Source organism: Carettochelys insculpta, chromosome 1 (assembly GCF_033958435.1).
Source record: "Carettochelys insculpta isolate YL-2023 chromosome 1, ASM3395843v1, whole genome shotgun sequence".
Classification (NCBI taxonomy): domain Eukaryota; kingdom Metazoa; phylum Chordata; order Testudines; family Carettochelyidae; genus Carettochelys; species Carettochelys insculpta.
The window spans coordinates 36,327,987-36,345,193 of NC_134137.1; the positions used below are offsets into that span (position 1 = coordinate 36,327,987).

The 17,207-nt window shown below is 39.9% G+C and overlaps 1 protein-coding gene across 1 annotated transcript in view; it reads left to right on the forward strand.

Annotated features, from left to right (window-relative positions):
* The window catches only part of CNTN5 (contactin 5), an 850,947-nt gene that overhangs the window by 780,519 nt on the left and 53,221 nt on the right, over positions 1-17,207 (forward strand). The window contains exons 19-20 of the mRNA XM_074981652.1: positions 14,705-14,775; positions 16,092-16,326. Coding sequence (XP_074837753.1) covers positions 14,705-14,775; positions 16,092-16,326 — 306 coding nt within the window. The remainder of the gene's footprint in view (positions 1-14,704; positions 14,776-16,091; positions 16,327-17,207) is intronic.

Consider the following 17,207-nt stretch of genomic DNA (forward strand, 5'->3'; position numbering starts at 1 on the left):
GAGTCTGAGGTTCTTAAATGAAGGAGCTAGAAGCAATAAGGTGCTTTTCATGGGTCATCATTGCATAGCCAGGCACAGCGGCTTTCATTTTTATGAGAGGTCACAGAGAGGTAGCCATGTTAGTCTGTTTCAGCAAAAACAATGAGTCCAGTGAAACTTTAAAGACTAACAAATTCATTAGTGTGTTAGGGCATAAATTTTCATGAGATATAACTCACTTCCTGAGCTTATGTCATACACCCTAATAAATTTCTTAGTCTTTGAAGTACTACCGGATTTCTGGTTGTTTTTCTAAGACTATCTCAAAAATGCACAACCGGAAAATTGTGCTGAAATATTTGAATTTTCAAATTGTGTATTTCTAAATTTGAGAGCTACCAGGAAAAAATAAAAATTGGAATGAATAAATAAATGTCTGACACACAATTTCCAGTGGAAAACAAATGGCCGAGAGTGACACTAAGATTGTAAAATGAACTCCCAAAGCATAAATGACCAATCACTTCAGCTACAAGTGACATGAAGAGAGTGCCTCTTTAATCAACACTCATCTGTGGTGGAAAAACTCCAGTTTTTTGGAGCTGAGGAAGTGGTAACTGTGATGTCTGCAGCTGACCATAACACCTAGGCTTGCATTTAAGTCAGGGCCCATGGAGAAAAAATGTATGCAGGAGAAAATAAAACTTTTCTTTACCTGTCATATTGAGAAATGACCTTGCCAAGTAGCATCCTAGTTACAGTAAACAGTGAGAGAGACAAAATAGACTCACTGTATGTCTGGTGAAAATAGACTCTAGTCTAAATAGTCTCTATTGTTAAAGGTCACCGTACCTTATTTTAATGTGACATTTTCCTTTTTTATAAATTTTCATCTTGGTTGCATCTACGCTTGCATTCCTGTTTCAAAAAAGGAATGCAAATGAGGGAAATTGAAAATGCACCTGAAGTGCTAATTTACATATCTCACACTTCATTTGCATAATCTCCTTTCGAAAGAGATTCTTTTGAAAGAAAAAAAGCAGTGTAGATGGGGGTCTTTCGAAAATAAAGCCTGTCTTTGAAAGGACATTTCTTCCTGAAACAAAGAAACGTGGAACGAAAAAACAGAGATGGAAACATCAAAAAAGCACAGCAAAAAGAAAAAAAATATGGTTGCATATTTCTTACCCTAGCATTGTTCCTTGAGAGCCCTAGTGTTTTCTGGCCTTTTATTTCTCAGACTCCATGTTTTTTCTGTTACATTTGGAAGCTGTTTTATTGGATCCATGGCTATTTCCATAGTCTCTTTTTAGACTCCCGTGCTTCCCAGAAGAGTGTTCAACACATACACATGCCCCTCTCTTTCCTAGGCTGGGAGAGCTCATCCATTGCAAATATTCTGACTCACAGAATGCAGTGTTTTCCAGGATTTTCTCCAGATATTTCTTGGCTTGCAAGAGAAGGAAACACCCATGTATTTGAGCTGAAGTGAATGTGCCAATTCACCAAAATTCAGACCTTGAAAATGAAATTCACAGATTCACTTTGCTGGCTGTGGACTACTGAGATTACTTTGCCCTTAGTTACCACTCCTATCTCTCCGACGCAAAGGACATCTTCTTACAGCCAGATGTCTTGGTCCCAATTTTGCTGCTGGACAATTCAGGAACTGGTGACTGATGAGGTCCAGATACCTGGTATGCTAACATGTGAGCCTGGTAGGGGACTTCACTTTCCTAAGCATTTTCCATAAAAGCCTTCCCTATTCTGTACCATCTCATTAATTTGGCAGTCTGCCTGTGACCTATGAGGTAGTCTCTTCAGTTAGAAGTAACTAAGCAATGAGATAAGCATGGCAAGTGTCCTTTCCTGTAAAGCTGGTATCTCTTCTTACTCTGGAGGCTGAACATACGTTTTGCCTCTTCATGCACAGCAAGGTGCAGTTCAGGTAGATGAGCAAGATCATTCTGATTGCCTGTACTGAAGATGGTGATATTGTGTCTTGGGGCAAGGAGACAGTAACCTTCCTCTATCCTCCAAACAGGTGCCACCTGTTCCTTGGACCCTGAACTTTGTTCATTTGAAATTAATTGTATCCTTTGAGACTGTCCACTAAGAGACCTCAAATGGTTTTCCTTGAGCAATTTATCAAAACCAGGGAGGCTGGAAGAACTGGCAACAGTCAGTCCCCTATTAACTTCCACACATGGTTTTCTACAGCAGCCTGTCCGCTTCTCAAATCAAAACAATTACTACCTATTTTGTCTGTTATTTTTACATGCACATCCAAGATGGAAAGAGCTTGGGAAAAATGGAATCTTAGAAGGTTTCTTGTTTTGACAACAAAATATGTGCTGCAGGAAATTTAATTCTTTTTAAAAAAAGATATGGCTCCAGCTCACTGGTAGGTTGAGCTGCCCCACTTAACCTGTGGGGGTATTCAATGCACTTCACTTTCCTCTGTGCATGGGGGAGCTCTGGGATAACACACATGGGCTATGTCTACACAAGCCAAAAACTTCAAAATGGCATGCAAATGGCCATTTTGAAGTTTACTAATGAAGCGCTGAAATACATATTCAGCGCCTCATTAACATGCGGGCGACCGCGGCGCTTCGAAATTGACGTGGCTCGCTGCCGCGTGGCTTGTCCCAACAGGGCTCCTTTTCGAAAAGACCCCGCCTACTTTGAAGTTCCCTTGTTCCCATCTGCTCATAGGAATAAGGGGGACTTCGAAGTAGCTGGGGTCCTTTCGAAAAGGAGCCCTGTTGGGACAAGCCGCGCGGCAGCGAGCCACATCAATTTTGAAGCGCTGCGGCCGCCCGCATGCTAATGAGGCGCTGAATATGTATTTCAGCGCTTCATTAGTAAGCTTCGAAATGGCCATTTGCATGGCCATTTCGAAATTTTTGGCTAGTGTAGACACGGCCATGTATATACAATGTATTTCTAAGCAATGTATTTCTGCTGCACCTCTAACACAGATCTGTCACCTACAAAGCATGATCATACATGTACGGAGTATCCACAATGCCTGTAATTTAGTGACTTGATTTGAAAGTAGTCTCATTCACTGCCTGCCACTTTTCAACTTTCTTCCACAAATCAGTAACAGAACTAATAGTACAGCATTTAAATACCTATGGAAGCAATTGTTGGAATGGTATCAGGGAATCGACAGAATAATAAACAGGTTTCCACTTGCCTTCATTTTCTAATTAAACCCTAATCTTGTTACTTAGTTCATATTTAGTTAATGTGATTACTCTTCATAGCTCCTTTCACTGGAATGGATTACACTGATTTTCCAGCACATCAAAGTCACAGCGTGTTCCAAGAGATCTGTTAATTCTCGCCGTAATACATATTTTATAGGTCCACAAGGTGAAAAGAGCCAATAACATCAATTTGAACATGCCAGACATTCCACGAAAGTAACCGGGCACTTAGAGCCTGGGGCAGACCATCCATTATCTATGCATGGTGAAATGTGGTCAGGAGAGAAATTGAAAAGATGCCGAATTTAACCTGTTAACTGTGCATGCCAACTTGATTCTCTGAGCTAATACGCTGCTAATATTTAGTTGCAGAAAATGTATATGATTAAAAACAAATTAATAAACCTTTCGCTGAGTTAGACTAAAGAATAAACGTGTCAGTGAAAAACTGGTTTCTTTGGCATGTTGTTGTTCTTGTTTTCACTAAACTAGAGAAATTAGGTTTCAGCATGTCTATTGATTACTATTACTTTATTGTACAATAAAATCCACTGTTGTATTGAGATTTCCTGTTGTTAAAATGGATAATTAAGGCCTACGAGGGTAAGAGGGCTTCTGGCAGAGCCCCAAAACCAAAAATAGAAAGAAGATAGCAACCACTAACTGCATGAGTATGTTTAAAAACAAGCCACTAATTTGTATGTAAAACTGAGGAAGCCAGACACAAGTATAGTTCTGTGTGTTACCTGCAAACAAAAGAGAAAATTAAAGTGATTGTCCTTTGATCATCTGAATCATAGCACCTAGGTTCCCAGTTTCTTGGATTGTATTTTGAAGTACTAAGCCACTATGGTGCAGTCATGCATCTGATATTATAAGTGAATGACAATTACAGTTATTTAGTATTAAGATTCAAATGTCACACAAAGTATGTGTTGCTGTTCCCTCTGCCCCATTGTTTTCTATACAGTTAAATATCGTAAATTACTTCCTCAGAGAATCTGGCACATTTTCACATCTTCTTACAGTTACAAATGAGGTAGGAAATGTTTTCCTGGGAGAATGAGCACCAGAGGACTGGACTTTCACACTATTAGAAGTTTTTTGTTTTTTTTTACTTACCATTTGACATGTTCCCAGGTGTATACTGTAGGATATGTGTAAGGAAAACAAGAAACAAAAAAACAGTAACAAAAACAAAAAAAAACAACCTGTTGAGCGTGTTGTTGTTTTGGTCCTTGGATTAGGAAGTTTTGTCAACCTGCTGACAACCCTTATTTCTTAACTGAGATCAAAAACAAAGAAAAGATGTTTTAAAAAGTATATGTCCTACAAGCAATAAAAAAAATCTAGGAGGAGCAAACAGAAACTGGAAGTTACTTTAAAAAACATTTTTATAAGGAATAAAATAAAGTTTAATAATTTATCTTCCTTAAGTTATGAAGGAGCATCTAAATATTTTATTTTTTCAGATGAGATGCTTCTACCTTGATACAGAAAGCGTTATTGCAAAAAACAGCTTCACAATGATAGCAATTGAGTACAAGAAGCATGAGTTTGTGGGTAAGGCAGTGAGCTGAATAGATTCAGTCCATGGAGCTGCTAGAAATTCTCTGTGTGATCTTGGTCATGTAAACAGTTTACCATGTGAAAAATAAGAGCATGGCTATACTTCTTTCTATTTTGTCTATTTAGATTGTGATGTCTTCAGGGCAAGGATCACTTCTCCACATTTGCACAGTGCTTAGTACAGTAGTGTTTGATCTTGGGTATTTAGGAGCCACTGTAATAGAAATAAATAATTATAAATTTTGTATGGTACCATATGAAAACGTATTGAGCATTACTCTCCTTGAACATTGTAACTTGCAGAATTGAAGAGGTTGTTCAGTAGTTCCTTAAATACATAAAAAAGAAACATACACACTGATTGTATTTTATTTATTTAAGTCCACATTATTCGTAAGATTACATTTGCACAAGTGACCACGCTAGTCTTTTGGATGCTTCTGTTTTGGGGTCCTCAACTTGAGACATGTTGGCTTCAATTTCAGAAGAGCTGAGTTGCTGCAACTGCCATTAAAGTCAATAGGAGCTGTGCTTTACAGGAAGCAGACTCAGACCAATGATGAGCTCTGCTAACATCATTTTAATTGTTAAAACCTACTGTATAATTACTAGTCTCTGTTAGCTACAATTAGTCTGTTGTTGTCAGTGTCTGTTTCAGCTCATGGTGGTGCAGCCAAGGCACATACTTTGATCATTGGACTGCACAACAGTCAAGATATGTTTATTGTTATAATTGGTCTCTTTTGATACTAATTTCACCAGGTCCTACAGTCATTCCACATAAAAACCTTCATTAAAGTTAATACTGTACATATAAGTATATGTGTGTGTTCTAAAAAGTTCAGTACTTTTTTTAAAGCATAGTTAGCTCATACAGACAAGTTACTCATTCTTGGACAACTTGCCTCTTGTTTATACTTCATTAAGCTTTGTGCATCTCCTTTTTCTTGTCATGTAGATGTGCTCCTTTCTTCCCTCATATTATAAGGTCACTGTCAGATGCTTCATAAAGCTATTGGAGTTCCCTGTTTAGTCTTTTCAAGAACTTTAGAATTCTTCCTCCTTTTTCGGGCTACTGTGAGAGGCAAACGCTTTTTGTGTTTGTACATTTTTAACCTGTTTAGTTTAAACCAATGCTCACTTTTCCAGCCAGGCCTACAGATAGTTTTAGACAAATCATCATGAGCCAAATCTCATTGTTTTTATTCTTGCCAAATTTACAGTGAGGTCATTTTGAGCTTTGCCTGTGTAAGGACTGCACTGTTTGTCCAGATAACTTGACACGCTGGATATCAACACCTTTTGGAAGATGATCACAACTTACTCTAACGCACATATTCTAAACCACCTCCTCAGCACATTGCAAAGCATGCAAGAGGAATGTGACCACACATACACCACCTCTGACAGAGATAAATTATGTACCTTCATAAAAAGAGTCAGTTTGCTCAATGGTTTGTTTGAGTAACCTATGAGGAGAGGCTTGACCTATGAGGAGAGGCTGAGGGATTTGGGCTTATTTAGTTTGCAGAAGAGAAGACTGAAGGGTGATTTAATAGCAGCCTTCAGCTTCCTGAAGGGGTGCTCTGAAAGGGGTGGAGAAAAACTATTCTCAGTGGTGACAGACAGCAGAACAAGGAGCAATGGTCTGAAGTTACAGAAGGAGAGGAGTAGGTTGGATATTAGGAAAAACTACTTCACCAGGAGGATGGTGAAGCACTGGAATACATTGCCTAGGGATGTGGTGGAATCTCCATCCATCGAGGTTTTTAATTCCCTGCTTGACATAGACATGGCTGAGAGGACTTAGTTGAGGTTGATTCTGCTTGGGGCAGGGAGCTGTACTCGATGGCCTCGTGAGGTCCCTTCCAGCTCTGTGATTCTATGATTCTGTGATTCTATGAATGGGATCGTTCTGTGCATGTCCCAAAACAATGTTCAACCAAAGGGAAGTGATACTCATTTTCCAGTAGGTTGTACTCTTTCCTCTCAGTATTAAATTGGTAAATCACATGGCCAGGCTCCAACCATGATCCATGGGTCCTGTGCTTCTAGGTGGTTATCATATGCCTCAGAAGCTCACTGTTGACTCTCCACACTTGCTCTTACCTTCCTAGAGGCCAGGGTCACACCTTACTGAGCCATCCTCATCATTGGCACAGTCAAATGATGAGGATGAAACCCCACCATAATCATCGCCCTTTCGAGGAGCAGACTTTTTGAGATGTGGGGAGGGTTAGGGGAAACCAAGGCCATCCCTTACACTGGGTTTCCAGGCCAGGGACACTGGGTGATGGCAACTGATGGGATTTTTCCCCTAGCCCAAATACAACAGCCTTTTCCCTGGGTCACTTCCCCAAAAGTTCCCCTAATGCCTTTTCCCTTATACCTGAGCAAATCTTCCTTCCCTCAGTACCAGCACTCCCTCAGCTCTCCAGCAATGCACATCCTCCTCTCAGTCCTTGACTCAACTCTTTCCCAGAGGGAAAGCCATCTAAAGTAGTCCAGCAGGCCTTAACTGGCTGCAGGTGTCTGAGTAGCTGGCTGCTTCAAGCTAGCTCTTGAGTGGCCTTGGGTGCCTGCCTGCTTTGATTACATGGCAGCAGCCTGTTGCAGTATATTCAGGAAACAGAAAACGGTTCACCCAGCTCCCAACTATTTTAGCCAACTGCTACGAGTCTGTCACAATCAGTAAAACAATATTACAGTTAAGGGGCATGCCACTACCAATAGAGTCCTCATTTATTCATAACAAATAACATCATGCTTCTGACCTCTAATGGATACTAAAATATAGAGGTTTTAATTCTGGGATCTCGCCTTTATTCCTGTGTCATTTACAGGAAGAAATTGTTTCTTTCTGGTTGTGTAGTACACCCAGCACATCAATATTTAATGCAAAAGTATCTTTATATGTATCACCGCTTATCATTAATATCCTGAAGACCAGGAAGATGCTAATTATATGGCCATAAATGTAGTTTATGAGTGAATAAATACTGTTATAAAACTATATACTGTGATATAAAAGTGATGTTCCTGTGGAAAGCTGCTAATATACAGCCTTGGTGCCTGGAAAAAAATGTTTTCTTTTAATAGTTTTCTTCATTTAACGGTTACTCATCTCAGAGTGTTCCCCTGTGACTGAATATATTGTGGTTTTGTGCAGTGCAGAGGAAATTTATTCCTTTGACACATTTACTTTTTTTTAATGGTTATTCATTTGAGAGACTTTCACTGTACGACTGTATATTTTACAGTTTGGTGCAACGGATATTCATTCTTTTGACAGGTTTATTCTTTTAACATTTATTCATTTAAGTAGGGCTTCAGTCTGTAAGACTATTATCAAGAATCCTCTAGAAAGAAGGCATGAGTTCTTTCTGACTGAACTAAAAATAAGACTCTCAAGTTGAATACTTCAAAGGAGCACAGTGTTCTGAATCAGCAACATGACATCAAAGTCAACAAGTCATGCACTTTCATATTGCCATACTACCAAAGAAACCTCATAGATATATTTCTGAGGGACATTTGAAATTGGATTCTACGTTTGCTTAACACCACACTCAGTGTAGAGATGATTTAATGCTTATAGCATGTTAATTAGCTTCTGATTGACTATAAAAATCATATTTATTGAGGGCCTGCCACTACCGATGGTGCATCATATTACTGAATACTGTGAAATTTGACTGTTTCAGAGCAAAATTTTCCTTTCCATTCTGCAAAGCACGTTTATATTTATTGCATAAATTGCACTCATTCGTTTCCCCTGGCAGCCTCACTGGGGGGGCCACACAGGTAGGAGCCTCAGCAGCAGTGCAGGCCAGGGCCACACCAATCAGCAGGTGGGTAAATAACCACGGGGTAGGGTGGGTGGGGGTTTTGGAGTCAGTGGTAGGGAATTTCGCCTGGTCCAGCAAATTCTCTTGTTTGGGACCAGTCAGGTCCCAACCATACTGGACCATGGAAGTGCTACCTGTAGTATTTGTATGAGGCTACGAGGAAGGTTTTCAGGTGTTTGCCAAAGAAAAGAGCAACACAAACCAAGTCAATTTAAGAGAACAGTAAACACCTGTAATTTATCTCCTTACTGAAACTCTTCTTCTCCAAAACAAAAAAGGAGTCAAGTAGCACTTTAAAGACTAACAAAATAATTTATTAGATGAGCTTTTGTGAGACAGACCCACTTCTTCAGACCATAGCCAGACCTGAACAGTCGCAATATTTAAGGCACAGAGAACCAAAAATAGTAATCAAGGTGGACAAAGAAAGTACGCTTATTAAGTTTGCAGATGATACCAAGCTGGGAGGGGTTGCAACTACCTTGGAGGATAGGGTCATAATTCAGAATGATCTAGATAAATTAGAGAAATGGTCTGAAGTAAACAGGATGAAGTTTAATAAAGATAAATGTAAGGTGCTGCACTTAGGAAGGAATAATCTGTTTCACACATACAGAATGGGAAAAGACTGTCTAGGAAGGAGTACAGCAGAAAGGGACCTAGGGGTTCTAGTAGATCACAAGTTAAATATGAGTCAACAGTGTGATGCTGTTGCAAAAAAAGCAAACATGATTCTGGGATGCATTAGCAGGTGTGTTGTGAACAAGACACGAGAAATCATTCTACCGCTGTACTCTGCGCTGGTTAGACCTCAGCTGGAATATTGTGTCCAGTTCTGGGCACCCCAATTCAAGAAAGATGTGGAGAAATTAGAGAAGGTCCAGAGAAGAGCAACTAGAATGATAAAAGGTCTGGAGAACATGACTTATGAAGAAAGGCTGAAAGAATTGGGCTTGTTTAGCTTGGAAAAAAGAAGATTGAGGGGGGACATGAGAGCGGTTTTCAGATATTTTAAAGGGTGTCATAAGGAGGAGGGAGAAAACTTGTTCTTCTTGGCCTCTGAGGAGAGAACAAGAGGCAATGGACTTAAACTGCAGCAAGGGAAGTTTAGGTTGGACATTAGGAAAAAGTTCCTAACTGTCAGGGTGGTCAAGTACTGGAATAAGTTGCCAAGGGAGGTTGTAGAATCTCCCTCGCTGGAGATATTTAAGAACAGATTAGATAGATGTCTATCAGGGATGGTGTAGATAGTGGTCGGTCCTGCCGTTGGGGCAGGGGACTGGACTCGATGGCCTCTCGAGGCCCCTTCCGGTCCTAGTGTTCTATGATTCTATGATTCTATGAAATCAGAAAAAAAAAATGATCAAGGTGAGCAAATCAGAGAGTAGAGGGGCAGAAGGGGTAGGGGGAGTCAAGAATTAGATTAAGCCAAGTATGCAAACGAGCCTCTCTAGTGACCCAGAAAATTCCAATCTCAGTTCAAACCACATGTTAATGTGTCAAATTTGAATATGAAAGAGAGTTCACCAGCCTCTCTTTGAAGAGTTTTGTGAAAATTCTTCTTCAGTAACACCCAAACTCTTAAGTCATTAACAGAAAGGCCCACTCCATTAAAATGCTGACTAACAGGTTTGTGGATCAGGAGTATTTTTATGTCTGTTTTGTGCCCATTAACTCTTTGTCAAAGAGAGTTTGAAGTCTGTCCAATATACAAAGCATCTGGGCATCATTGGCACATGATGGCATATAAAATGTTAGTTGAGGAACATGAGAATGTGCCCCTGATTCTGTGAATAACCTGGTTAGGTCCAGTAATGGTATCTCCAGAAAAGATATGTGGACAAAGCTGGCAGCGGACTTTGTTGCAAGGAAAAGTCCCAGGATTGGTGTTGCTGTGGTATAGACTGTGGCTGTTGGTGAGAATCGTCATAAGGTTGGGAGGCTGTCTGTAGGAGAGAACAGGCCTGTCACCTAGGGCCTTCTGGAGTGTGGCATCCTGATTAAGGATAGGTTGTAGGTCTTCAATAATTCATTGCAGCGGTTTGAGTTGGGGGCTATAGGTGATGACCAGTTCTGTTCTTAGCTTTTTTGGGCCTATCTTGGAGTAGCTGGTCTCTGGGTATTCGTCTGGCCCTGTCGATTTGTTTTTTTTTTTTATTCTCCTGGTGGGTAATTCAGGTTTATGAATATTTGGAAAAGATCTTCTAGTTTTTGGTCTCTGTCAGTAGGATCAGACCAAGTGCAACTGTACCTAAGGGCTTGACTGTAAATAATGGATCTAGTTATGTGTGTAGGATGGAAGGTAGAAGGGTGTAGGTAAGTATATCGATCAGTGGGTTGCCGGTACAGTGTGGTACTTATCAGGCCATCCTTGATTTGTACTGTAGTGTCCAGAAAATGTATCTCTTGTGTGGAATAATCAAGGCGTAAGTTGATGGTGGGGTGCAGATTATTAAAGTCTCTGTAGAATTCTTCTGGAGTCTCTGTACCATGGGTCCAAATCATAAAGATGTCATCAATGTATCTTAAGTAGAGCAGAGGTAATACATATATTTCCTGGACACTACAGTAGAAATCAAGGAGTGCATGATAGGTACCATACTGTACCGGAAACCCACTGATCGCTATACCTACCTACACCCTTCTAGCTTCCATCCTGTACACATAACTAGATCTGTTGTTTAAAGTCAAGCCCTTAAGCAGAGGAAAGGTAATAGATACATTTCCTGGGCCAGACAAACACCCAGAGACCAGCTACTCCAAGATAAGCATATTTGGCTTAATCTAATTCTTGATTCGCCCCCTCCTTCTGCCCCTCTACTCTCTGATTTGCTCACCTTGATCATTTTTTTTCTGATTTGTCCACCTTGATTACAGTTTTTGGTTCTCTGTGCCTTAAATATTGAGTCTGTTCTGGTATGGCTGTGGTCTTAAGAAGTGGGCCTGTCCCACGAAAGCTCACTAAATAAATTATTTTGTTGGTCTTTAAAGTGCTACGTGACTGCTTTTTTGTTTTGATACTATATAGGCTAGCACGGCTCCGTCTCTGTTACTCTTCTTCTCCAGTGTTCTTTGGTAATATGACTGCAACGCATCACTTGATCATCTGATCACATATGTGTGTCAAATGCTACTGGCAGAGAATAACTGTATAGACCAAGTGTGGCCAACAAGCAGCCCACAGGCAGCCACATCTGATCTGTGGGATGCTTTTTGCCCACCCTTATTGTAGGGCCTCTCAAGTGTAACTGAAGGAGAAAAACGTACAGTTAAGCTATGTCTACACTAGCCCCCTTGTTTGAAGGGGCATGGTAATCAGCCCGAGTGGTGAATACTAATGAAGTGTGGCGATGACTATGCAGCACCTCATTAGGCTAATTCTCTCTACAGCAACTTCAAATTGCAAACTTCGAAGCACCGGCATGTCCTGTAGCTGCAGGCACTTTGAAGTACCCATGCAACCCACCCAATGTTTAGGAGTAAGGGCGCTTTCAAGTTTTGCTGGTACTTTGAAGTACCTGCAGTTACACGGCATGCCGGTGCTTCAAAGTTTGCAACTTCAAAGTTGCCGCGAGGAGAATTAGCCAAATGAGGTGCAGCATATTCGTTGTAGCACTTCATTAGTATTCTCTGCCCAGGATGATTACCATGCCTCCTTAGTGTTTTTCCAAGGTGAACATATCTCAGCAGGGAAGAAACAATTCATATTTTCAAATTTCTCAGGTCATTCAGGTGAGACCTGTAGACACCATAGCAAAAATTGTATTTTAAAAATACGGGTTGAACTTCTCTTGTCTGGCAACACCTGTAACGCAGCTTAATTTTAGTTAGGCAGACAACCACTTATTATGGGTGTGGCCAAGTTTCTTATGGTCCCATGCAATTTGTTTATAGCCATCAGTCCTGACTCTCAGTGTTTTGTGATATTATTTACCTGTGATTTACTCCTACATATCTTCTAAGGCTGGATCTGCACTCACCATGGAAGTTCGAATGCTTAGATTCAATCTTCCAGGGTCAATGTTGACTCTGGAACTCCTTGCAAGCCCCAAGGATTAAGGATGCTGATGTGAGGAGTGCTCCAATCAGCATTATGCAGTGTGGACAGGGACAAATATCAACGGCTGCATAGTCAAGTTTTGGTATGCAACTAGCATCCCTAAAATTGCATAGCAGCCATCAATATTCCAGGTAAGTGTAGACCCAGCCAAGTAAGCAGTGGAAGTATTGGTGATGCTGCTGGACAATATTGACCTTCCATGGTCCAGAAAATTTTCTTATTCAGCATCAGCCAGGTCCCTAGGGTGTTGGACTAGAGAGATTCAACCTGCTTATGTAAATAGTCACACACACATTCTTTTTGGCATGCCATTTACATCGATGCAAATCAGAAGTACATCCTGTGTACTCAGTGGAGTTACGTCAATGATAAATGAAATCAGAATTGATCCTTTTTCTCCTTCTTCTCTCTTTTGTCAGTGAAAACCTGTTAAGGGCTCCAAAAGCCTATGCACATCAGTTCCGAAATCTGTGCAAGCTCCCAGCAGCTAAACTCTGCCATATTATTACTGAACTTAAGCCCTTAAGGGCAGGGCGGGGAATTGTGTGCATTCATTTAAATGTGTTTTCTCTCTATAGTTCAAAGGCAGACAGCTACCAAAAAAATAAACTGGATGGCATACAATGGGGTTTTAACAGTTACTTCCTCACAATACCTTTCTGTATTTGACATATGTACTAATGTGTGAGGAAGAAAAGAGGTTTCTATCCCAGAAAGCTTTTAATCAAATAAAGAGCGAAGATATAAACCACCCACCATACATAAATTCACACTGCATAAGTCATTTCTGGAGCTTCAGTAGATGTGGAAAAGGAAAGAAAAGCAAGTACATGAATCCAAGCAAAGCTAGTATTTTCCAAATTGGGAAAGCATGCAATAATACACCCATACTGATGATAGCGCTAATATTTTTCTATGTTGCTTTGACATCCTCATAGGTTTGCTGTGTGTTGGTTCGATAAATTCATACACATCTGTAAAGCAAACGCAGAAAACTTAGTCACCTACATTTTCATAAAGGAGTAGTGCTTTGGGATGCTACTCTTGTTCAGTGTCCAACTTGAAATGATAAAACATGTGCAGCGCTTTATGAAAAAATCAGTCCCCATTGTCCCAGGTTGGACTCTCAGAAATTGAAACACCTCAAATCACCTGTCACTTATGAAAATTTAGGCAAATGTCAGGTTTGTGTGCAACCTTTTCTCTGAACACTGAAATACATAAGATTTTTTGTATATGTTTTTTCCTGGTGGCCTCTTTAAAACACACACACATACATGTGCAAATATTAATAAGATAATTCCAGCAAAAATTCTTGAAAAGTCAACAGCAAATTAAAATGTGAGATAACCTGGAGGACAGTTGCTGCTATTGTTTTTTAAAGTAACTTTAGCTATGTTTACACTAGCATTCCTCTTTCAAAAGAGACATGTAAATGAGGGAAGTTGAAAATGCAAATGAGATACAGATTTACATATCTGGTGCTTCATTTGAATATTCTTTTGAAAGAAGAAAATCAGTGTAGACGTGGCTCTTTTGAAAATAAACCCTGTTTTCAAAGGACCCTTTATTCCAAAGTGTTTATTAAAAATAAGGGTTCTTTTGAAAACAGGGTTTATTTTCGAAAGAGCTGCATCTACACTGATTTTCTTCTTTTGAAATAAGCTCTTTTGAAAGAAAAATATAAAAATATAAGTGCCAGATATATAAATCTTCACCTTATTTGCATTTTCAATTTCTCTCATTTGCATACCCCTTTCAAAAGAGGAATGCAAGTGTAGCTGCAACCTTTGTTTCCTAGAATATTTCTTTTCTTCTTAGCAGTATGTGTTCAGTTTGAACTCACTAAATGGATTACATGATTCCCTAAAATGCAACCAGAAAACTCTTTTTTACTGTAATGTTTTGTGTTTTGTTACATTTGACCTGATCTGACAGTTTACTGTCTTCTGGAGAAGGTTATTACTATGGGGAAAACTTCAATAACTTGGACACATTGGGGTTTTTTGCCTTTTTTTTTCTGTTTATAGTTCCAAAGACAGCACCAGCTAATGTAAGTGGCAGAAGTGGAAGACGGCATGAATTAGTAATAGCATGGGAGGTAAGGGACTCTTTTTGATTAAAGGTCCTGTTTCATGTTGACTTTTTGTGAGCAAAGTAAGAAGTACTGTAGTGAGGTTCCCCAGAGCAACTCCTATCGATATATGAACACAAAATATAATTTCTTAAATGTGTGTTAGGGTCTCAAAGGGATCATTTCCTTGTGATGAGAGCAGATGACAACCTGGAGAATCTAGCACTTAGAGAAGCAACCCCAACTAAAGTTTATTCGTTTTTGCTTTCCTTCTCACTCAGTCAGCTAAAGTTGATATTGCCTCAATAGATGTGCCGTAAATTCTGCACAAGACACAGTGCTAACTCAGCATGTGAGAAAGAACATCAACTCCTCCCTTAGGCAGGAAGGTAGGCAGAAAACTGACAAGCCTACAGAAGGCCACAGTGTTAGCTGATGTAAATTTGCCTTATTTCATTCACTTCCCTGGGTCTTTGATGGCGTACATTATCTGAGGATTTCTTCAAAAGGTTATTTTCATAACCACCATCACACAGCATTCAGTTGGACATTCTGTGCTGATCAGCCTTAATCTGAAAACCATTATTTCCATAACAAAAAATGCAAAGCAGACTTAAGTCATCTTTGCGAGCCTGAGCAAATGCAGTCCCCGAACTGGGCACCAGATTTCAGTGTTTCTCCTGTTTTTATTTGACCCTACCTCCCCATCATGTCCCATAAATAACTTCCTACTGTTACTGTTTGCAACACAGCACAATGCGCATCACTAACCTCTTATATTAGGTAATGTCATTAGCCAGATTAATAACAACATCTGGGTATTGCATATGTTTTAATTATGCACAGCAAAGTGAGTGCATCTAAAAGGTTCTTTTGTTTCAAAAGATTTCTACCATTTCCAGTTATAATCTCTACCTTTCCAAGGGGAATTCCACCAGAAATGGTAGCTGATCTTAGGCGATAATACAAAAAAATTGTAACAGAAATCAGGGAGTTGAATTTGTTTCTAAGGGCCTTAAAATATTGCCTTTCTCTGTGAGCAGTCCCATCCAGTGCTGGGGAGATTACTCAGTGTGAGTAAGGGTGACAAAGTCAACCACTCATTAAATATCCAGAGGCAGAACCTCAGCTGTTGTAATATAGCATTAGTCCACTGTGATCAGTCTGCCCCCACCAAAACCTATAGGATAGACTGCCCTGGTCAGGGAAGCTATATTCAGCATGGTTTTGTGAGTTTATGTGATCACCTCTGTTAAGCAACCAGTTTATATTTGCCCGTTGTGGTTGTTTCCAGTGTAATAAGGTTTAAAATATCCGTCGATTAACTTAACTTTCCTTTTTAGCCAGTATCAGAAGAGTTCCAGAATGGGGAAGGATTTGGCTACATTGTGGCTTTCAGACCGAATGGAACACGAGGGTGGAAGGAAAAAATGGTGACATCCTCAGATGCTTCCAAGTTCATCTACAGGGATGAAAGTGTTCCTCCTCTGACTCCATTTGAGGTGAAAGTTGGTGTATATAACAACAAAGGTGATGGACCCTTCAGCCCAATTGTGGTCATCTGTTCAGCTGAGGGAGGTCAGTCTGGAAAATTATTAAGATAATCTTCATGTAATAAACTAATAATAATAATAATAATAATAATAATAATAATATAGTGTTTTTCATTCATAGATCAGAAAACACTTTTCAAAGCAGATAAGTATAATTGTTCTCATTTTGCAGGCGGGGAACCTATAGCACAGGGAGATGACACAGAAACATAGAAGATTAGGGTTGGAAGAGACCTCAGGCGTTCATCCAGTCCAACCTTTTCACTCAAAGTAGGATCAGCTCCAACTAAATCATCCCACCCAGAGCTTTGTCAAGCCTGGCCTTAAAAACCTCAAAGGATGGAGAGTTGACTACTTCCTTGTTAACCCATTCCAGTGCTTCACCACTCTCTTAGGAAAATAGATTTTCCTAATATTCAATCTAGACCTCCCAAAGTGCAATTTGTTTCTTGTACTGTCACTTGCCATCACTGAGCACAGCCTTTCCTGGAAGCTTTCCTTGCAAGAAAGCCCGCTGCCAGCTATGTCCACATATCCTCTCTGGAAATGCTATTACTGGACCTAACCAGGTTATTCACAGAATCACGGGCACTTTCTCATGCCCCTCTACTAACATCATATATGCCATCATGTGCCAACAATGTCCAGATGCTTTGTATATTGGACAGACTTCTAACTCCCTTAGACAAAGGATTAATTGGCACAAAACAGACATCAAAACACTCCAGATCCATGAACCAGTTAGTCAACATTTTAATGGAATGGGCCATTCTGTTAATGACTTAAGAGTATGCATGTTACTGAAAAAAAAATTTTTTGCACCACTATTCGAAGGGAAACAGCAGAGCTGTCTTTTATATTCAAATTCGGCACATTAACACGTGGTTTGAACCGGGATGGGAATTT